General features: G+C 32.2%; 1 protein-coding gene and 1 long non-coding RNA gene across 2 annotated transcripts in view; one reads left to right on the plus strand and one right to left on the minus strand.

Moving 5' to 3' along the window:
- The window catches only part of LOC146993557 (uncharacterized), a 32,943-nt gene extending 15,758 nt beyond the window's left edge, over positions 1 to 17,185 (minus strand). The window contains exons 1-2 of the long non-coding RNA XR_015044411.1: positions 17,127 to 17,185; positions 13,805 to 14,057 (exon numbers count right to left, since the gene is read on the minus strand). This is a non-coding gene — a long non-coding RNA (uncharacterized LOC146993557). The remainder of the gene's footprint in view (positions 1 to 13,804; positions 14,058 to 17,126) is intronic.
- Positions 1 to 24,022, plus strand: part of LOC118200982 (putative fatty acyl-CoA reductase CG5065) — a 67,760-nt gene that overhangs the window by 9,079 nt on the left and 34,659 nt on the right. The window contains exon 2 of the mRNA XM_085827691.1: positions 17,420 to 17,562. Within this exon, the coding sequence (XP_085683817.1) occupies positions 17,443 to 17,562 (120 nt within the window). The 5' untranslated portion in view covers positions 17,420 to 17,442. The remainder of the gene's footprint in view (positions 1 to 17,419; positions 17,563 to 24,022) is intronic.

A 24,022-nucleotide genomic window follows, 5' to 3' on the forward strand; every position in this document is an offset into this window, starting at 1 on the left:
ATTGCAGCTGCAATAATGTACTAAGAACTAAGATAAAATTTTAGAAAGCTTTATTTTGTATGAAGCAAACCTTATTTTAATTTATCTTTGGATATTTTCCAGATCGAGAAATTTTGCTCAATTTTTTTTTCTCTTTTTTTTGCTTTAGCTTAAAATCCATAAGAAACTTTCTTCCATCGCGAAAGAAGGAGATAAGAAAAGAAAAGAATGGCAACAGCTAAAATCATTGTGAAGCACTTGATATTAATCATGTGCCATTCAAATTATAATGGTACATTTTTTGTTATAAAGTAGCCACCTTCTTAACAACCATAGCTTGGTAACTCGTAAATCCTCTATTTACTTCTGGTACATAACTACTAAAAAGAGTGTTTTAATCAGTATATTACATATTAATACCATATTAACATTCGCTTGGTTAATCATAGCCTGGTATGTCTCCATAAACTGCATTTTAACATCGGCAATTTCATTGCTATTTATAAATTTCCGCATTATACTTATTTATATTCCTCAAAAACACATTGGCATTAAAATAAAGGAAAAAGTTATCCTAATTTTAATAACTCAACCCGTCATATGCTGCCAAGAAGACTCTTGACTTTCTCTCGAGCGTAATATGTTCTTACACCAAAGGATTAGGTAAGCTGAGTTAGGTTCTTACAGGGTGACAATTATTGAAGTATATGAAATAAAACGTAAATTATTTAAAAGCTACTGAGTGCACAAACTTTAATCAACATGTAAAAATCACTACAGATATTCGAATTTAGGTTATGTTATGTTCGATATGCCTGCCGGCTATGACGTGGCGCAGATGAATTCTGTATGACCCGCTGAAGTGTCAGAATATCGATACTGTCAAAGACTTCCTGAATTGGAGTTTTCAGCTTAGCAATGGATTTGGGTTATTTCTTTACACATTGTTTTTAATATAACCCCACAAAAATGAGTCACAAGGGTTCAGATCCGGAGAATATGGAGGCCAAGCGAGTCCCATTCCAGTGGCCTCTGGGTACCCCCAAAGCCAGAATGCGGTCCCCAAAGTGCTCCTCCAGGACATCAAACACACTCTTGGTAAGAAGGGGTCGAGTTCTGTCTTGCATCAACCACGTCCTTTCGAAACCAAGGACAATTTGGATAATGGGGATGAAATCATTTTCCCAAACTTTCACGTATCGTTCAGTAGTCACCGTGCCATCAACGAATATCGCACCGATTATTCCGTGACTGGACACTGAACACCACCCAGTCACTCTTTGAGGGTGGACAGACTTTTCGATCGCGGTGAAAATGTCCGACAATAACAAGTTGCGTTCGCATGCGCATACTAGTTCCCATCATGGCCTGCGGTCAGCCGAGAAGTTTGAACTCATTATGCAAACCGTTCAGAAGTTATGACGGTTTTATTTCATATAATTCAATAATTGCCATCCTGTATAAAGATAATGCTGTCTAACTGTATGCCTGTGTGCCTTAGAAAACTAATGAGGAAGCAAAATACCTGCAACACAATGAAATTAAAATGCCTTCCCCCCTTGCATTATTCTCTCTTGTCACATCGAATTCTTTGTCATAATTAGTACGGCAACAAGTTGGGTTAGATTAGATCGGAGATAGATGAGATTCCTCTTATTGTAGCGTAAACCGACCCCTGCCCCACTCTTATGAAGATTCAGGTATAACTGCGTTACAGTAATAAATTAATTCAAGAATTTAAGACAGAAATAAAGCTGATAAATAAAGTTATCCTAAATAATATGAATGGAACTTGATGACTATCTCGCCCTGTTCGTTATGGTGGTTAGCAGTTTCGACTGCTATATCGTTGGGCCCGGGTTCAAATCCCAGAGAAAGCGTAGATGTTTGTAAATACAGAATTCAAAACTTAATTACAAAATGATTAAAAACTATATGGCAAAAAATTTAAAGGCAAGTAGAGAGGACCGAAGTAACTAAATTTTAAAAATGGTATGTGTGGGCGGAAATAGCTCATTTTTGGGGTACAGGACGATATTGAACGGCAGGTAAAAATCGTCATTTCTTGTACGAATTTTGAGCGGCATGTAATCGCAACAAGAAAGTGGGCTAACAAAGATGCATTTTTATATACGGGCTGCTGATAAAACCGATCAGCTACTCAAAGGAGGTACAGAGAACGATTCCCGAGTACATCCTTAGATCAGCTGTTCCATTCCACAGCCCCACAGATAAAATGCATATCGATGAGCTCTTCGTTCATGTAGCGATGCATGTCACTCGAAATCTGCACGGGGAATAAGGCGATTTTATCTGCAGCTCAGCAATGGTCCGTTCCACCTCAACGCACCATTTCTGTATACATATTCCAATACAAAATCTGCTTATTTCGATTCTATGTGCCTGGCTTTACATTTCTACCATATACTGTTTCAATAAAATCTTTGCAACAAAAGAGCATTTAAAAATACCTTCTAGCTGAAATCCTCGAGAGGTTGATGGTAAGAAAAGAAATGTACAAGATTCCTTAATCTGTCCTCCGTAGCGTTTTCTGTTAAAGTTAGATTAGAAGTCGACAAAGTTGTATTGCCACTTATTACGTGCCTAAGAGCTTAGCTAAGGACAGGCATTTTCACCCTCTTGGCCAAGATGGATTCCCAGACCTGATCGAAATTACATTATGATCAGAGGGAAAAGTTATGTCAAATTTCAAATCAGAGTGCTATTGTTATGTATTTACTACAAACTTGATTAATGAGTCATAGATGAGTTATAGCTGTATTTATATAAAGCCAATTAATGATGTTTATAACGTAATAATTGTGAGGAACAATAGGTAATGAATAAAAGGTAACATTCTTCGAGGACAAAGAAATATTTCAGTGTCAGTATAGAATAATACTTCAACCTTTGTTAATGCGTTGTTAGAAAAATGCCTGTGTTTATTCCAACGGGAAAAACACAGGTTGTTTCAAAAGCATGGAACACGGCTTTGTATTTTATATCGTTGTTGCTAGGTTTATATTTTCTGTTGAATTTTAAATTTTATTTCAGTTGAAAACATTTTTAATTGAAATATGAGGCTAGCACTAACAGTTGGGAAAAAATTATCACACAATTTGAAAAAGGAGTAAAAATTTTATATCCTTTTGAATCTGAGGAAAATATAAAGTTAAATAAATTTTTATGCAACCCTCTTAGCTAAAAAAAACCTCAAAGCTTTATAAAATTACATAAACTCTTGCATCAAAAATTTCTAACTAGAAAATTGATAAATATATGATTTGAAAAAATAAGCATAAAGTTCCCAGCATTTCTGAGAACATGAAGATTCATATTCAACATGTCTCTGAGAAATCACTTCTTCAGAAAGCCAAAACTTGGAAACAATGATTGTCGTCTTAAATGCTTACAGAGCTTTGCAGATGCTCACAAATGCTTACAGAGCTTTGCAGCAATAGCTAAGCGTATGTTTTATGTAGATGGTTTCGAACTTTGGTCCATTAATATCGTAGTAGAAGCGCTAACCACTATACCGATGAAAGGCAAAAAGCTTCATGTTAACCATTGAATGCTGCGCTTTCACTGTATTATTACTTAGAATTATGATTATTACCTGTAGCGGCTAATCTGTAATTACAGGATAAGGCCTATTATTAATGAAAACTTGAAGATATTCTTTGAATACTGTTATGTACCTTTTTACCATGTACCTTTTTATTCTACCAGAAATTTTCAAAATCCCTTAAATTTTGAATGTTCGTGTTGAAATAGCTTTCTTTTAATCTTCTGTGTTGGCTCATATTTCTGGCTTTAACTTTGTGAATCGTTTTTTAGTCTAAAAAAAGGGTAGCAAAAGTTGTTAAACAAAATCATTCGTCTTGTGGAAAGCGTGGTTTTAACGCTTCATCAATAGAGCAAAACAGGAGACGTAAGCAATCATCGTACCGTTGATAGCTTGCATAAATTACTACATTGCAACATTTTTGCTAAGGAAATAGCAGAATAAACTAATACAGAACTAAATTTCTTTTGCCATTATTATATGCAGTGGAACATAACAAAGAAAAACTGGCGACATGTAATATTAAGTACCTTAAAATCGAGGTAGATGCTATTTATTACGAGTATTAATAGAAAGAAAGGGACTTAATGCTCTGTTTATGGATATTTTTGTGCTTTGGATTTAAAATAGTATTTTAATTTTAACAGAAAGGAAATTTTCCATACAGCCACCGAATCCTAATATTCCTTCGAATTTTCGAGGTAATTTTCCTTTACAGCCATGCCACGTATTTTCGGTGCTATATTGGACTTTTATATGAGGACAGGCATTTTCACCCTCTTGGCCAAGATGGATTCCCAGACCTGATCGAAATTACATTATGATCAGAGGGAAAAGTTACGTCAAATTTCAAATCAGTGTTATTGTTATGTATTTACTACAAACTTGATTAATGAATCATAGATGAGTTATAGCTGTATTTATATAAAGCCAATTAATGATGTTTATAACGTAATAATTGTGAGGAACAATAGGTAATGAATAAAAGGTAACATTCTTCGAGGACAAAGAAATATTTCAGTGTCAGTATAGAATAATAGTACTATTTTGACTTAGTTCTTTTCCCCACGCTTTTGGTTTGATATTAGACAAAATGAAACGATCAAGAACAACAAGGAAACATTTTCTAATTTTACAACAAAATCCTCCAAAAACCCACGGGAGGAAGAACTTGATTTACATTATTTTTTCTCTTTGGAATAAGTTTTCATTAATTCCCTCAGTTTTGTAGCGTCCCTCGATTTTAGCATCAGAATCAGATAACAAGGCACCGACAAATATTTCTTTCATACATTTAAAGCAATCAGCCATTGTGTTGTGATTCATTTGAAGCAACTTTTGCGTTGCAAAATGCAATATGCATTAATTCCTGACATTATGCTTAAATAAAACGTACAATAATAGCGTAAAGAATACGTATTCGAACAAATCATGCTTGCATCTGGACATCTTATTCTTCCCCGAGTGAACGATGGCTGAATAGCTATCTCGTCATATTTTAATTTCATGAGATTGGTATTCGAACACAACTTTTCGTTGTGGAGAAAATCTGTTTCTTGAAAGAAATTAGATAACCGTTTTATTTAAAAAATTATTAATTAAAAAAACGTGGTTGCCGGAGAGATGGTTGCGAAAGCTAGGAAAGAAGCCAAACTAAGCTGGAGGTACTTGATGTCTAAAAGGCGCATCAAAACAAGTAGGAAACAAAATTTTAAAGATAGAAAAAAGGTCTAAAAGTGCTAAGATTTTAAAAGTGGCCAAAAGATTTCGTCAATTTTTTTTTTTTTGTGTGTGTGTGTGTGGTGTGTGTGTGTGAATGGCAACAATATTATATTTTATTTATGTTTATTCTTTTTGGTATGGAATAGATTTTCTTAACTGCACTGTGCTGCGGTCATTTTTCTGTTAAATAATATTTCATCTTTTTAGAATGCTAATAAAGATTGTCTTCAAAGCTCATTCTTTTTAATTCGAGACGTTCTTTTTAATCCACAATTCAACAGCAAAATTACAAAACGTTTAAAAGCAGTATTGCAGCATTAAGCATTGGTATACATATTTTGCTCATTTCTTCAGTCTTTTTTTTTCCAGTTCATCATATCAACGTTCCATACCATAGCAGCATATGATTAGAATTTCCGATGTAGCGTTAAGCCATTGGCATACATTTTGCTCCTTTCTTCAGTCTTTTTTCAGTTCATTCACCATATCAACGTTCCCTTTTCTTAGTTAGATGTTTTACAAAGGGTTAAATTTATTAATTAAATGTCACGTTCTTTGCACTTACGCCACATAAAATTTAATTCAAGAGCAAAATCACAAAATATTTAAAAACAACACAACTTTATCCGATATACAGCCTCGCACGCTGGAGATAAAAATGTTCCATTCCATGCAATGTCGCCGTCGCTCACTTTCAAATCGTTAAGTTTGTAAACCAAAAATTAATTAAAGTTTTATAAAATATGAAATATAAAATTCAAAATTCAGATTTCCAGGAGTTCATTTTCGGGTGGAAGAATATGTTCTTCAGAATTTGATGATCTTAGGTATCGTCGTTTTTTCAAAATGCGAGAAATTTTACACACATGCAAATTCTTCATTATTTAATTTCTTTAAAAAAATAGTAGCCTATAATATTTGATGGCAACAATGTGAAAAGTGATACAACCCTTTATAGTGAAAGACGCAAAATCCCGAAACTAATATTCGATACTAATTTAAATTTAATAAATTGTAAGATTCCAAAATTTGAATGTACGGCAATGTGTCTGGAACGTTGAGAACTGATAAGAGAATAATCGCTTAGATCAGAGAGATAGAAACATAAACGTATGAAAAGTTAATTACGCTTTATTATTCAAAATAAATTTAACAGACGACTTCTTCTTGGAGTTACAATGAAGCCTCCACTTGGGCTTGAACTCAGGAATAATAAACAATAAAACTTAACTAAAAAGATATAGCCGAAGCTATCAAGATTCCAACAGAGCTGGCCCCTTAACGCTAACTAACGGCGAAGCTATCAAGGGCCTAAAGTACGGCCGATCTAAAAGTAGCTTTAGAGAGAGTATAGCCAAAAGGCTAACACGCGCTGCATAGAATCTCAAGCTCTCTAACGAAATCAGTAGAATTTCACAGTTAAATACTTCTCCTCATTTGCATTCAAACGCGATTCTGAAAATACGTTCTGGCCGAAAGTTGTAAGCTGAAATTAAGGCAAGATAGGAAAGTAACTTTAACTCAATTAACTGTTAGAAAATTAAGATAAACCTTACAAAACAATAACTAACAATTTCCCGAGACTATTTTAACATTTAGAAACTAATAACCCACTCGGGGTTATACCCTTTTGGGCAGACCAGCAAACAAATAAACCAAACAAAAAAGCTCGCCAAGGGCTTTAATGCAAATGTACCCAGAATTGTTAAAAAGTTACTATTTTTAACGTTGTTGATAGAAAGTTTTTTGCTCTTGCGCTTTATTTTAATTTGCTTATAATAGAATAGTAAGTAATTCCCTTTTACTCTTTTGTTCTTTTAATGATCATCTTTTGATAATTTTAACAGATACAGTTCAATTTATTATAATTAAAAAATAAGCGTAAAGTCCTAGAAAGCTAAATCACAGTTTCTATGAATGAATATTTACGTATCATTGTAAATAAAAGAAACTTTGCGCATATATTAGGAATCATCATACTGATTTTAAAATTGCATTAACATAAAGGAACACTTTGAAGATGAGCATTTTAAAAATATCACTCAAAACTCTCAACACAATCATATTGGGGAAAAGAGTGCTAAAATGATAAAATATTATTCTGTATCAAGATTATGCCCCTTTTAAGTTAGCCGCAGTAGTTTATGAAAATTGTTAAAAAATGTTACGTTTATACCTATTGCAAGTCAATTTTCGATACCTTTTAGGTACTAAGCCATTCCATATTCAAAATGACCTCTTTATTCATAATAATTCATAATAATTCAAAGTGTTTCTTTATGTGATGCTGGAAAGTCAGGTGAAATGTAATATTTAATCCTTCTTCTAAATTCCTTTTAAAATTCTAGTTGGGTATGACCTAGTTGTGAACAATAGTATAAGAAATCATGTCGCAAAAATAGCGAGTTAACAACCGTATTCTACTTCGCAAAAAATTGATGAGAAAGTCTTCCCCCCCTATTTTGATTTATATGTCTACTAAATAATTGTCCTCAAAGTTGTATTAGCTCTTAAACTAATGCTTGCTATATTATTAATGAATATTTATATTATTTATTTAGGCCTGTTATACAGATAAGGATAAGAATATGAGCAGGACCTAAATAAAACAAAATAAGACGTGAGATAATTACAAATTCACATGATAAGGATTTATCGCATTCGCCCCAAGCGCAGTTTCTTAGAGTAAGTGGTTAGCCTGTCTAGATAACATTGGAATATCCGAGGGTCGAACCTCTGCGAGGCACAGTGCACTTTTCGTATTTTATGACTTCAAAAATCTTAACGTCTTTATAACATTTAGATTTAAAGGAACAATATATTATCACGATATGTGATGAAGTTCTTTTTTCCGTGTGCTAAGAAAAACTAAATGCACGAGAATATTTTTAGGAAAGAACTTTTTTGATGGATATGCTAGCTATTCATGCCAAGTCATTATGATCGTTAAATAGGAAATTTCCTTGCCGTTTGCATTTTACAAGTTTAAATGCACGAGAAGAGATGTTGAGATTCAGCTACGCTTCATTTATAATTGTGCTATTCGATTCTTTATGGAATAGGAATGAAAGTTAACTTTAGTTGACTTCCATTGTTTTCCATAAAGAGAAAACAATTATGATTTTTAAGCAAACATAATTGCTTAACAACATTTGTTAAGGGGCATCAGCAACCCCTATACCGAGAATGTTAAATTTATAAGGTATTTCTCCCACTTCCCTAGCGTGCCTTCATGGTATAACGGTAGCACGCTGGACCGGTATTCGAGAGGTCCGTGGTCCGATTCCCGGCGAAGGCGGTTGCTATTTTTCATCTCTCTTGCTTTCAAAAAAAAAAAAAAAAAAAAAAAAAAAAAAAAAAAAAAAAAAAATCCTAATGTCTCTACAGTGGCGCCCGAACTATAAGGGTTGTGGATGATGATTCTCCACACCCAGGATTTGGCGACTAGGTCCCCTAAAAACCTAGTCGCCCTTTAAAAAGGGGAGTATATAAGGTATTTCTCCCACTTCTCTAGCGTGCCTTCGTGGTGTAACGGTAGCACGCTGGGCCGGTATTCCAGAGGTCAGTGGTTCGATTCCCGGCGAAGGCGGTTGCTATTTTTAATCTCGCTTGCTTTAAAAAAAAATCCTAATGTCTCTACAAATTGGCCATTTTCGATGTACCTTTTCTCAAAATCTGCTGTAGACACACGCTTGAAATTTTTTGTGTAATTAAAGTATACCTATCTGATTATATTGAAATGAGCTATTGAAACATTTTGAATTTTAGAGTAAATTACAGAATATTTTGTTAGGCATAGTAAAATTTAGCACTTTTCTCACACAAAAAAATGTAAAAAATTTGTTTTTTTAGTTTATCACAAAAAGCTCATTTCAGTAAATATTAGAAAACCTAATAAATACTCTATAAAAATGTTAGATACCTGTCAGCAGTAGTTCCTGAGAAAAGGTATAGGGAGTGTAAAAAAAATCCCGTTTGGAGAAAAACGCGTTTTTATGTAAAAATCCTCATTTATCAAAGCATTCGATGACAAATTAAAACTAGATTTCTTACGGTTCTAATTTTCATACAGATTAAAGAATGGTATTTTTACAAAGATAAAAGTGTAGAGAATTTGAAAATGCAAAAATCCGAAAAAAACATTTTTTGAAGACATTTTGGGTTCCAACACCTCTTAAACAAAGAAATGAATGTTTTCCTAACATTCATTTTTTTTTTCTATACAAATGTCCGAACTTCTCACTTGAAACGCTTTGCATATGGGTAACAGCAGGCTACAGCCAACGGACGTAATTTTGATAAGCTTGGTTTATCTTTATGCACGTGCTTTCCTGTGATGATAATATTTACTTATTGTTAGTGTGTTTTGTGATGTGAAATAGAAGCTCTTCTGATCATGACAGGTAAATGTGTTATTTAATAATACGATACACGATTGAGAAACAGAATGTGGTATAAGTGTGTGTTTCTGATTTTTGAAACTGCAACCTATAATCATCAGATAAAAAGTAGAATAACACTGATTATAAATGGACTGCCGTAATGCATCAATAAAGTTATTTCAAAGTATATTTCGCAACAGTAGAATTAGAAATAATTCTTCCTTGGAATTTGCAATATATTTGCTAATATTTCATACTATATCATGTGCTCTGAGCAAGACTGGTTTCAGATACTGATAAAAGGAAAGGTACTTGAAATATTTTCCTCCTACCATTTAAATTATTATGGAAGTGTTTTAGTTTTAAAATAAAGTTATGTATGCCGTTTATGAAAGCTATCTGTGAAACATTTCCATACTAGTCCTCTGTTTGGTATATTTTATTTAAAATTATGCATTAATTCAATATGATGAGAAACCTAAAATTTATCTAATAAATGTTAAAATATTTTAAGAAATAAATACATAGTTAACTCTTACAATATTACTTAGATTTGAAGTAAGTAGTTTAAGCAGCTTAAATTTAACTACAATTTATATCAAGTCACGCATAGAACTGTGTACTCGGAAATTCTTGTCTGATAAGACCCAATGTTTATTAACTATCTGTCGAAAGATAAAGGCGCTAAAATAATTGCCTTATCTTTTTTAATGAGTCTCGTATACATTGGGCTAACCTCAATTCATAATCACGGGTTGGTAGACAATAACTGCTAACAATGCGTTGCAAAATAAAACTTATTTTCAGTATGAGGCAACTGAAAATATTTAAAAATGTCTTCTCATTGGCGAGAAATCTTTTAGTATTTTATGATAATAATAATGATATTCTAATTTGAAATCCTACTTAAATGCTTCAATTTAAATTAGAACATAATTAAAATAATATTCATTCCAATATTTCCGTTTTAATTTTGTTTATAATTTTTACATGTAGATCGAAAACCGGAGCAAAATAGTTAAAGGTGTAGTAGTTGTTATAGCAAAGCTGTCTATACCCGCTTTTATATCCTTAGGGTTTTAACGACAGAGAGATTCAAACTCATCAGGCAATTATTACGAATTTTTCGAGCTGGTGATAGAAAGATGGGAGCTCATAATGGCGCGGAAGCAAAGATTACAACAGTTCGTGTTGTGAAGGACTGTCTGATTTTTGCCGGTACCTTGGCAAATTCTTTGGCAACAATTTTTTGTAACTTTCTGGGGTCAGTATTTTCAATTTTTTCGTACCTATTATGAATCGTGGAGAAGGAGAGATATCAACTTCGCAGTTTTTTTTAATTAGAACGAAAACGTTTCATTAATTTGAACAGTAAGAATTAACGGGTTTTCCACTTGTTCCTGAGGAGTACTAAATTAAATTTTGGATAAATTAAATTAAATTTTAAGTATTTGCCAGAGTTTGAACTATTATGTTTTAATCTAAAAACTTTAAAAAGAGTGCACATGATATGAGATTCGTAATTAAAATTTTTTTCCTAATTTAACTTTTTTTGCGAGAGATTTTAATTGAGCAAACTATATCGACAAACTACATTTATCGGATCTCACACTATTTTAACTAGTACGGTTCATTTTCCCCGCTTTCATCATTTGAAGACTAAAAACGTTTCGAACTTATTATCATGCTTTTCAGTTTTTATAATTTAAATCCTCGCTTTTCGAATGTATGTTTATTTGTTTATTTGAATCTGTAAAGCCCACAAGGTCTACCTGCCTACGAGAGACAATACCTTCGATATACATCTGAGATACATTGACGCATATTTACGTTACATACGGGAAAATAATTATTTTTGATTTTATTTGCTTATGCAAAGGATGCTAAGACTATCTGCTTGAGGAGAAGGATACCTTCGTGGGGGAATTTCTGTTGTCCGAACTAATTCAGTCTGAGCAATTTCAAATAACAGTTGTGTTTGAATGATCCGTAGCATAACCAAGAAACCTACGACGCCGATAACACAAGCAATACAAAAATAGGTCTATTTGAGAACAAAGGCTCTCTCCTTAAGGAAAGAGATGCCTTCCTGAAGAAATTTCTAAGATCACAGATTCTTGTTTCATGGACGAAGGATAGAAAGTCTGCATGCCAAAATTGTAGGTGCACCACGAGGAGGTAGATCTACGTCGCCCCAGTCGCCTTGGTTCTCTATGAAAAGCTACTGTGGATGGAAGATCTCTACTGGAGGAACTACGTAATTAAGCTTAGGAAATTAAAAACCCAATATGGATTTATTCAAAAAGTCCTGGACACGAAGAAAGATCTTAAGATCCCAGGTAATATATAATCTCTCTTGACAATCAGAAGTCCTTTGGAGGTGATTAATGCCAAAGTACGGCTACACCTAGTGGAAACCATCCATAGAAGGACAGATGTTGCAGCAAGCGTTTTGAAATGTCTAACTTTGAAGAGCATTGCGGCTAGATATCCACCTACTCAGTGGCTGCATATTTTTACTGATGATTCTCAGTTTAACTGTCATTTCAAGGCTTGGGCCTGTCTGTTATTGAATCTTTTTCCTTTCTACGGCCCTGCAGGATACGTTGGTACCTCCTTTGATGGTGAAGTAGTATCCATCTGTATAGACCTAAGGCAATTATTAGCTATTCATTACCAAGTTTGCAAAGGTAGTCATTTTCTCTAAACCTTAAGCATCTATTCAATCATAGCTCTGTTGAACACGCATTAACACCTGAAATTTTGCAGTGTCTAGAATTCTTGAGAACTCTCACTTTAAAAGGGAAGCACATCGTTCTCCAGTGGGTGCCTAGCCATTGTGGCCTTTGGGACAATGAGAAAACAGACTTGCAAAAAGAGATGCCAGCTTACTACAACATCCTAATGCAGCCATTTCTTATTGGAGGATTTGACTGTTTTTACAAAGTTTATATACGTCTTGTATCTTAAGAGATCATCAGATTCGTACAGCCTTAAAAAGTTGGAGAATCATAAGTCCTTCTCTTATTCCCGGTATAGTCCAAGACGCAATGCAGTTACGGGTTTTCGTTTGTCTACAGGACATGATTGCCTTGCCGCCCGCCTACACCGCATAGCCATTTCAAGCGATCCTATTTACCCACTTTTTTGTGATCCTGGCGAAGAAATGGACAAGCGACCACCTGCTTTGATGTAGGGCTCTTCGTGGTCTTACAAAGGAGTCGAGATACTGGGAGTCAAGAGCGTTCTTTAGACAGTGACCTCGGTCTTTTTGTTCTTAGTTCTATGGCTTGTAACCTCTGTTTGTAAGATTTTAGTTCTTTGTAACTTTTTGCCTAGCCATTGGAAAAAAAAAGATTCTTATTTACATTACGCATGAAACAAGATGAAAACTTCATTCCGTTATTCAGGTCATCATGCGCTTTTGTAGAGAATTCTCTTCGTAATACATTATTAACGATTAAAACTTTTTCATTCATTAGAATGAAAAACTATTCAGAGTTACGGCAACATTATTTTCAACTGATTTTCTATGAATCGATTTTTTTTTTCATTTGGCATTTTAAAAAGTAAAAAAAACAATATGTAAGCATTTTATAGCTTCGTCAATGAGAAACAGATTTTATTCTGTTATGTCTCCTTTCTATTACTTGATTGACATTTTGAAAGAAAGAGGTTTTAGATGTATTATATTCTAAAAGGGCCATTATAAGCTTACAGAATGTTGTAACCTTGCATCAAGAGAATAAAAGGACAGCAAGTGATTCAATAACGAAACAAGGTACAATAATTATAAATAATATTCAGATTAAAACTATTATATAAATTATGAATGAATATTAACAAAATATTTGAAATTCGCAATAAAACATTTATCACTCTCATAAAATCTTTTACATCTGTTTTGAGTTAGTTAACGACTGAAGTATTACTATTAGTAAAAAATGAAAAATTATTTAAAATTTTATTATGATTCGAAAATCGATAATTATTCCATATTCAAAAGAATTTTTAAAGATTTTTCTTAATTTTTTCTATGAATTATTAAATATAGTTAGATGGAATACATCTGAAAGGTTAATATTTATTTAATAACGATATAGTTCTATTAGTTCAAAAACAATATAAACGATCTTTGAAAGTTACTTTTACTTACTTGTACATCAGATGTCAAACTTCTTTGAAATGCCACCTAGACAGTGTTGGTTAGTGACCCTATTTGCCCATGTTCGAATCGTGGAGAAGGCCTGGTTGTAACTGTCAGTCCCCCCTTTCATAGAAGTCAACAGTGGTCCACCTGTTATGTGCTTCCATAATGAAATTATGGAACGGCCCTGGCAATGGCGAAAGGCAAATGGCTATTAAATAAAGGGTCCCGGCCATTAAAAAACACTCCTGATGCTCAAGATCTGAAACAAGAATGTCAAATTACATCTTAGTGCAAGTTTTCAAATATTTTTTATTAAATATGTATATAATGTACAGAAAACTGACATGCAAAGAAAGAATATATTAAAAATATGATTTTCACATTAATATGAAAGCGTTTGCCCGCAGTTTTTTGATAAAATTAACCGAATGTAAAAAAATAAGAACAAACATTCTGCAGCATATGGATACAATTTAACCGAACAGAAACATATGAATGCTTTTTAACAAAAAGTTTGGGATGGGAAAGCCATTTACAGTGAGTAATACTAATTAATAGTAACTGTAATTAGCAGTCAGCAATTTTTTCACAAAAGTTAATTTATAAACTGTTTATAATATTTCTGGAAATTATTCAACCTATGTTGCATTCCTAATCTTAATACTCATAGGGCATTCCTCGTCTCGGCAATTTTAGAAAATTTCCATCATGGTCTGTGTTTTATGAAAAGCGGTTCTAAAATATGTTTAGAAAAGGCAAGAAGGTTAGTCTTCTTTGCTTGTTATAAAAACGTATGATCCTTATTATAAAAGATATCTCAATGTTCTTTCATCGCTGTACTAATCATTTTATAATATGATTCAGTTGCACCTATGATATTTCTCGCAAATGTAAAATTGCAGTATCCTTAACAGAGAACCTCACGTTACTCGCTATGTAGTTTCAACAAAAACGATTCCCGTATTTTCTTTTGCAAGCGCACAGAAATTTAGCAGTTGGGTAACAATAACCGCGAGCAGCGGAGCTTAAAGCAAATAACGTTTTACTAACTGAAATTTGAGAAGAAATGTTTGGACAGAAACAGACTGCTGAATCATTCTATTTCAAAAGCGAAGATATATTTGAAAACAGGTATAAAAGTGTCTACTATAGCAAGTAAAGCTCTGCAACGTGTGAAAATGTACTCAGTATTTCATCTGAACGAAGAAAGTTTTAACGCATATGCTAGCACTGATAAACAATGACTAGTATCTTCCTTAAATTTAAGTCACAGATAAGTCAAAGTTGAATTAAGATCCCTTCTTAATTTACCGATATCCCCGACTTAGTAACAATTTTTGTTTGTTCCTTGGTAACGCTAAACTGGAGTTTAACAGTAAATCTGACGTTAGCAATGTCAAATGATTTATTACGAAAATAAATGATTTCAGCACATTTGTATACAAAAAATTAGTGAACGGTGATATCAGTGCTCAATGATTTCAGGTATCTATTAATAATTAAAAAACATTCTGTATCTCACAAGTGCAATTTCCGTTACGTCAGAAAATTTGACAACACCGTACTATTAGTTTGTATAATGTGTTTTTTCCATCGTTGTTTGCCCATCAGTGACTGAACCTCTGAACACTGGTAATTCGTCTCAGGTTACCGCTGAACTCTAATAAGACCGCTGAACACTGATAATTCGTCTCAGGTTCGAATTCCGGGTAACTGGCTACTACACGAGGCCAAGTTATCCCATATATATAAAGGCGACGTTTTGAGGGAAACTGGTTCGATAATGTGAATAAGAACAAATTTCTCTTGAAAACGAAAGAAGGTTTCCTTCTTCTCTAGGAATTACCTCTCGTACACTTTGCATTTATTATTTAACCACTTTCATTTATTGGATATTGGTTAGTGATTGAAATCTGATTAGAAATGTAAAAAGAAAAGTTTAAAAAAATTATTTTTATTCATTTATTTATTTATTTGTTATTACTGATACACGCTATATTCATAAGGTAATATAAGTAAAGTTCTGAAAAAAAAAGCATTATAAATTTCTTTTATCTCCATTGATTTATCAATAATGCTGTTATTGAATATGATGCACATAGAAATTGACGTTACAGTTAAAGGCCGAAGCAGAATTCAAGTAAAAATTCTAAATAGGATCGTTCATTATTTTAAATACTAAATGTAAAATATATTGATTTATAGGGTATAAACTCCCGATAATACAGATTTTTTGCTTAACAATGATTAGAGGTATCTATTTTTAAATATTGAAAATAATAATTACTATGAAAAGTTTGTGGCAACAAGCGACTGTATGCGCATGTGCATATGCACCCTCAGTGTTCTAGCGAATATGAAGTATAAAAGTGCTGGAATGTGATGCTAAGTGCAACTGGCGAAAGCGGGTAGCTGTGGACTGTGTGTAAATATCCATATACATCTTCACGTGTTATTTTATTTGAAAGTGTTATTTTAGCTAAGTGTAAACTGTAAAGCATCAAATAATAATAAACGTACAGATATTTCGTTTTTCTTACATGCACATTCCACTAGGATAGGAAGATTCAAACAGTTATGTGCTTATTCATCGAATGTGTTCCCCCGAATTTTACTAAATCTCATGCTTTCAAACAGCGAAATTCAAATCAGTGGAGTCTAACAAACCCTTTCTGCCGCTAGATGGCGCGACGTGTCTATTTTAAATTCTAAAATACTTAAAATAAATGCCAGCGCCTGCAGCTCAAGTATGAACTTCAAAACCAATAATATGCTATGAGCCCTCCTACCAAAGAATGTCTAAGGATATCTCCTTAATGATTCTTTGCCCCTACTGTACATCAAGATCAAAGTCAGCGATCATGCCAAGCGCAGAACTGGCATTATGATTTGAAGTTTGTATTTTGTTTAATTTCAATAAATGTTAATTCGAGTTTAGATGATCTATTTTATTAAAAAGAGCCATGTCACCTTCCTGGTCTAGCCACATTTCACTACGAATTATCCGGAAACAGTATCACCTAACATGATTCTGCAGTAATTAATTAGGAGAAACATAATATTATCATCATATTATATCAATAATTTAGCTTATTAAAAAAAGACATCTTCTTACAGTTGTCACTTTGAAAAGAAAGTGACAAGCAGACAATTGGCTGCTGTAAACTTACCATGGGTACAAAGAATATACCTGTTTAATCTTCAGTTTACTGTTGAGTCGGCTGTTACACAACATCATTAAAAAATACAATAACAGATTCGTAATTCACTATGCTTCCATACCTTCAGAAACATAAATAAAATATAGAGTTTTCTCAAATATACTTACTGACAGGTTCTGAGAAAGTAAAACATGTGGATATCGAAAACTACCCACTCAGGATGAAAGAATGTAAATAAAAGGCTTTAACAAACAGTTGACGAAAGTTCAGTTGTTGACACACTCTTAAAGAGTAGGTCAACAATTAAACGTTTTTCAAGGTTATTTAACAAAGGAAAAGAATAATAATGTAATGGAAAAGTAATAGCGTATACACTGAGAAATAATTACTCATTCTCTTTCAAGCATTCTTTTCGTGCAACCATTTCAACAGTAAAAATATTTCCAATTATATCTTGCAGACGATCGTTTTTCCTCAAGAAGTATGGACAGTGATTCAGGAGGCTATGCTTCACCGGAGGAAGAGGATGACATTTCGCCGATTTCTGATTTCTACAAAGATAGAAGTGTCTTCATAACAGGCGTGACGGGATTTGTAGGAAAGGTAAATTTTTTTCATATTATTCTCAGTCAGTGAAATATTGCCAGAGCGAATGGAAACAATATGTTCTAGCAGTATGATTCAAGATATATATTATATTCAGGTGGAAGGAGTGATACAAATGTTAATGACTCTGCAGCTACTGAAGTACTCAAATAAGACAACTGTGCAGTTATCCCCCCCCTCACTTCGGTAGGTTACTTTTAGAGGATTTAAACTGGTACATATTTATTTTGCTTTGATCTTTTACTAGTGGCGTGAAATAATGGCGAAATATATTAGTACTTCTGCAAAGAGGTCATCCTACTGCTTAGCAGAGTGGTGACGTGAAAAAGGAAGCAGATTTTTTACACAAAGAAAGCATATATCTACCAAAAAGTTATTTTTAACCTACTTCATCAATAAGACAATAAGCCAACATCAATTTCTTTAAGTTAGAATAAAACATTTAGGTCGTACGACCTCCAAATAGAAATGTTTTAGTCGTTCCACATATTAAATCTATTCATTATTAATGTCATAAATTTTTCATTGGTAATATTAAAATAACAACCACATTTCTCGGTTAATTTAAAATTACTACATATTTATTACTACATACATTCCCCATGCAGAGAATTTCTTAGAAGATACAAGTAAAGTTCCAATGAAACACTACAAGTTAAAAGTTATAAATGAACTTCAAATACATAATCAAAAAAGAGGTACTGTTGATTTAATTTGCTCAGTATCCAAAAAGTGGTCACTATAGATTTCACTTTCTTAAATATTGATCTCAGGTATATTTGTAAGCACATATTTTGTTTGCTTAAATATTGATCATAGACATAAACTTTTCCTTTACTTACCAGTTTCTTAATGTTCGCAATGGTCGAGAAGGTATACCAGCTAGATGAACACTAATAGTTCGACCCAGTTTCGAATCCCAGCGAATGGGCTGGCTGCGGCGGCGTTTTCGTGGTTTTCCCGTATAACATTTCCTTAATATAAGACGATTTCTCTTAAAATCCCCTCCACACACATGCGAGATGATTTTCTTTAAAAAGTCCTGCATGAAAGCGTCCTTCCTTTTGTGTTTTGCCATAATCAACAAAACGAATAATAATGATAATAATAATAAATTCTGTGAGAACAGTTTCAACATTGTTGGTGGAACAATATTGAAAACACAAAAATTATCTTGTCGAGCACAAATGGGAATTGATAAAATACTTATATGCTTTATTGTGTTAAATATTAAAAGTGTTAAAGCTTTATTGCAGTATAAATCGTCCGATTTAGATTGTTTGTCAACGTCAGTTTTTATAGGTGTTTTCGTTCCCATGTATAACATAAATAGGAACAAAGTTTCGCTTAGAAATTCCTCCACGAAAGCTCACTTAGGCAGATAGCGCTTATATTCTTTGTTGTGTTGAGCTAATCAATTAAAAAAGACTACTTCCAAGCAAAATTAAATACTCCCTGATATATGCCCTCAAAGGTTTCTTTAATCTCAAGCAGCAACTACCATAAATGGCCATTAACAAAATTCATTCACTTAAATGAGGCTTTTGAATTTGGTTTCATTCATTTAAAACATCTAGTAGTCATTCATCGTGAAGCATCATCAGTTGGTATTGTTGCATGCGTACGGGTTCGCAATAAATTAAATGCACAAGTCCGATGAAAAGTTAATAAAATTTATTATTATCACAACAAATAAAACAAAACACTTAAATTTCCTTAAAGATATTCGTACAATATCGCAATTTCTCACAGTAGTTATCTTTTAAACTACTAAAACGTTCAACAAATTTTAATTCAAAACAGAGAAACGTACAGAAAGCTAATCCGATCTCGCCGCGAATTCGCTACAGTAAACAACAACAGTTTTCTAAACAACTGAATTGAGATGTTTTCCTCCAGCTTTTATAAGCTTTTTAAATGCGCGAGAAAATTCTCGTATTTTCTCGATTTTTCTGGATAGCAAGAGTACAATTACGAGATATCTATTTAATAAAAATATTAAATGCGCGTGCTCCTGTATTTTAATTTTTCCGGCGTAGCTTTCTCTTCAAATAAGTCTCGTGCTGCATTGCACTTGAATGTAAAATAATTTTAATTACAAATTCTACTAAAAATAGCTAAATAAGGCAAAGTCTGTAACAGTATTATTACTATTAGTTATTACTTAGTAGCAGGCACCAAAATATTGTTAACTTCTCATATCTCGCTAAATTTTGCACGCTAAAAAAGTACGAAACGTACTTCCTTTTAATTCAATAGCATATCTAACATTTGACTCTCTGAACTTCTTGCTGTATAGGTATCATAAAAAAAATTAACATTGTGTTTCCAAAATTTTTATTTCCAAAGCTGAAATACTTAACCTTATTTAATTAAATATTAAGTTAAATTTATTTAATTAAAATTTAAATTATTTAATTAAAATTATTTAATTAAATTTATTATTAATACCTTATTTAATTAAAATTTAAAATTTTCATCTGGGAATTTTTTCATTTTAAGAATGTCTTAGAATAAAGGAAATAATTAAAGAAATAAGTAATTAAACAAATAACTAAAGGACGACTTTAACGAAATAAAGTCGCAGCCACATTTTCCAAACATCCTTTTTACAATAACATTATTGTTGGGAATATTACATCTTTTCGAATCAAAATATATGAATTCTTTAATTATAAAAAATGGTTTAATATATTTCAGACGAGTGGTAATACTTCTTCAGGTATAAACTTCAACATGTGTAATTAATAGTTGAAAAAAATTACTATTATTTGCAGTTTGCGAAGAAAATCCATTCCAGGAAAAACTAATTGACAAATCATTTGCTTGGATAGTTGACAATAAATTATTTTTAAGATTTACCCTCCTAACTACAACGGTAACGTTGTGTGTTAGTGAAATAAAATGAGCCTTTTCAAACATTTATTGTAAGATAAGATATTTTTCGGGATAGGGAAAACAATGACATAAGTGAAATAATTGTTAAATAGTGTCTAGCTTTATCTAAATATCTTACTCAGCATTTAATAGTGCCTAGGTTTATCTAAATATCTTCCTCAGCATTAAATAGCCGAATCAAACAGTCAGTTCAAATTTTCTCAGGCAGCAAAAACTGAAAATCTAAACCGAAGAGAGTATTTTATACTCCAAATATCCGAAAATTGTTTTTCTGCCTAGTTAATTACTTGCAGTAACGTAGTATCAGGATATTGATTTTTCAGTATTTTTGTGCTATTGCATGACAAAATGCATTAAAGTAATCAGCGCTCGTGTGTTTTCATAACCAGTTTCGATGAGATTATCTAACATGTTCCCATTTGAACAGATCGTGTTCCGCTAAATATTAATTTCATTTAGATCAGGGATTTCAAGTCCCATTTCTTGCACCGACTCGTTTTAGTAGAATTAGTTTATTCATCAAACCCCTTACAATTTTCTGTACAATATACAGCATACAATATAATCATAATACAAATAATTGTGCACAAATAACTTAGGGACGTTAATTAGACTAAGAATATGAAAATAAGTCTTGAAAAAATGGTTTATTAGATTTATGATTTGTTACTTTTATCATTATTAGTCTAAAAGGGCTTCGTTCCTGAGGGACTATTTTCGTTTTGCGATTTTGCGTCAAATGACTCTGAAAGTCTGTTTCACTTTTCAAACTGTTGCCACCAAATATTATCGCTCTGTATTATATTTGAAGAAATTAAATAATGAATAATCTTCATAAATGTATGTATGTTTTTCGCATTGTGATAAAACACCGGTACCTAGAGCTATCCAATTTTGGATGACATAATCCTACTGCGAATATGGGCCTTTGGAAGCCCAAATTTGAAATTTGGAATTTGTTTTATTATCGATTTCATATTTTGTAAAACTTTAACAAATTTTTGATTAACAAACTCAAGAATTTCAAAGCGAGCAATGGCAACGTTGTACAGAAAAAAATATTTTTATCTCCAACGCGTGAGACTCTGTATCGGAAATTCTAAAGATATGCTCAATTTAAAAATTATTTTGGGATATTGCTGTTAAACTGAATTTTATGGTTTAAGTGCGAATAACATTATATTTAATAAATAAAGGTAATACATAAAATATTAAAAAAAACGCCCCTTTGGACGTAATTTAAAATTTGAAACTTTTCAGATTTTCTTTTTTGATGTATCTTCGGCTATACACTTCCAGTCGAAGCTTTGATCATCATTCATCCCCTTTAAAACTTTGCTGAACGCCCAGGAATTCAATATTGAACCCGCTAGGAACCCCTTATTTAGACTGTTAAATTTAATCAGAATCATTTTAGCCTAATTAAATTTAACAGAATTAGACTGTTAAATTTAATCAGGAAATGCAGAACATAAGGCCATCAAATTTTTTAGAACATAGTTAAGTATAGTTTCATTCGACTTATACTTTTGACAATGCAATTAAATGAATAGATTTCGTATTTTGGCGCCCTCGCTTATATTATTCATGATATAAAATGGTTGATAAACTTTATAACGAAAATGATTATTTAAATTATTTTTCTTATTCAGCTATAAGACAAATTATTATTCACCTTTTAATTAATACAAGCTTATTTTTTAAAAACCTTTTTTAAATATATTTTATTTTTATTTTTTTGCTCTCACTGACAAGCTAGCAATCAAATTACTCAATTGAAAAACTGCTTTTCAACAATGATTAATCACGTTTTTCCTTCCAACAGTTTTGTTTCGAGAAATAGTGTTACACTGACTTCGCCAAAAATTCAGATATTACGTCGAAAGTCTCATAAGAACTTCATTTAAAAGAAAAATTTTCACTCTATCCGATGATGCGAACAATAAAATTATGAGAATTTTGTTTTGTTCATTAACAAAAGATATGACGAAAAATAATTTCAACTTAAAATTTTAAGACATCTGAATCAAATTTTGAGAACATCGCTTCATCACATAGTTTTGTCATCCACAGTGACTGTGTATGCAAAGGGTAAGCTCCATAGTATGTCGGAAATGCTTTAAAAGTCGATGCTTAAGTTTTGACCATACTGATACACATCTTGCGAGAGTTAAATAAAAACTTACAAAATTGCAGCTAACTCGGTGGTTCTTAACTTTTTTTTGCCCCATGTACCTCTTTCACCATTAGCAGAAGGTCATTCCCCTCTCCTTTCCCAAACTTGAAAAATACATACAAGTATATACATTTATTTAGATTTATATTATTTTCTAACATGTTTCATGAATTAAACAATAAAAAGTATAGAAAATTTTGGTAAATACTAAAAGCTGAATAAAAGTAGTTTTTTTAAAATATTCATAAATTAAAACTAAATACTTAAAAGCTAAATAAAAGCTAAACGCATTTGCCCTCCTGAAGCTATGAAATTCTCTCCCCCCCCCCTCCGGGCTTGAGAACTCCTGAGCTAGCTTTAAAAAAATAGTAGAAAAAGGTGTAATTAATATTGTTTTACTACTCTTATTTTAAAATAAAGCGAAGTGTTTATTTTATATTTTGCGAAAATTTCAAAATTTCTGATACAATTTTATAAAATTGTATATATATATATATATCCAATGATTTGAAAATTTACAATTTTCATACAAGCTTTATTTAAAAGATTTTTCTACTCTATTAAATGGTTCAAATAGTAAAATCCTAATGCTTTTAATTTCTTTTTTGTTAAACAATAATATGTGCTAAAAATCGCTCAAAAATTAAATAAAAGAAATGTAACTCGAATTTTGAAAACATCGCTTCACAGTATTGTATTATCACAGACATTGTAAGAAATTCTTTTCAGCAAACGTAATGCAGCCAACATAAGGTCGTTAAATAATATTTTTCGATACACACTAAGTGAAAAGCTAAAATACAGAAATCAGTTTTTGAATTTAGATATGTCTTTCATTGAGTTTTACCAAAACTTTTGAACGGTTACTTTACAATATGCTGTCATAAATTTATTATCCTCTTGGCCTGGTTAAGTGCATGAAACACCAGATCTCTGATTTTCCCATGTCAGGGCAAACTGCCAGTTTTCGCAGTTTTGCTATTCAGCGTGACAAAGATCTTTAATTTATCCTGCAAATTATAATTAATGATCGAATTGACCGATTTTGAAATAATAACTTCTCAGTTTAAAGCTTTATTTTTTATGATGTGACTCATTTCCAATGCATAATTATTGTGTTTAGCATTTTTAAACCACCAGTAAAACGATATTTTTAATGATTCATTTTAAATTTTAACAAATATAAAATTAATTACTCCTTAGTAGTCAAAACATTTGCTGAGAAGATGCAACTTTAAATTGTATGAGCTTTACTACGGTTCTTTTATGCAATGAATGAGAAGAGCAGAATTTTTTCTCTTTAATGTCTAAAGTAAGATAGACTCGAATAAGTTCGAAAGGAGTTAGTACCCCCCCCCCGCAAGAAAAAAATTATTAACAGTG

This window comes from Stegodyphus dumicola, chromosome 12, assembly GCF_044657685.1.
Source record: "Stegodyphus dumicola isolate Sdum_Otavi_A_Nest chromosome 12, ASM4465768v1".
Lineage (NCBI taxonomy): Eukaryota > Metazoa > Arthropoda > Arachnida > Araneae > Eresidae > Stegodyphus > Stegodyphus dumicola.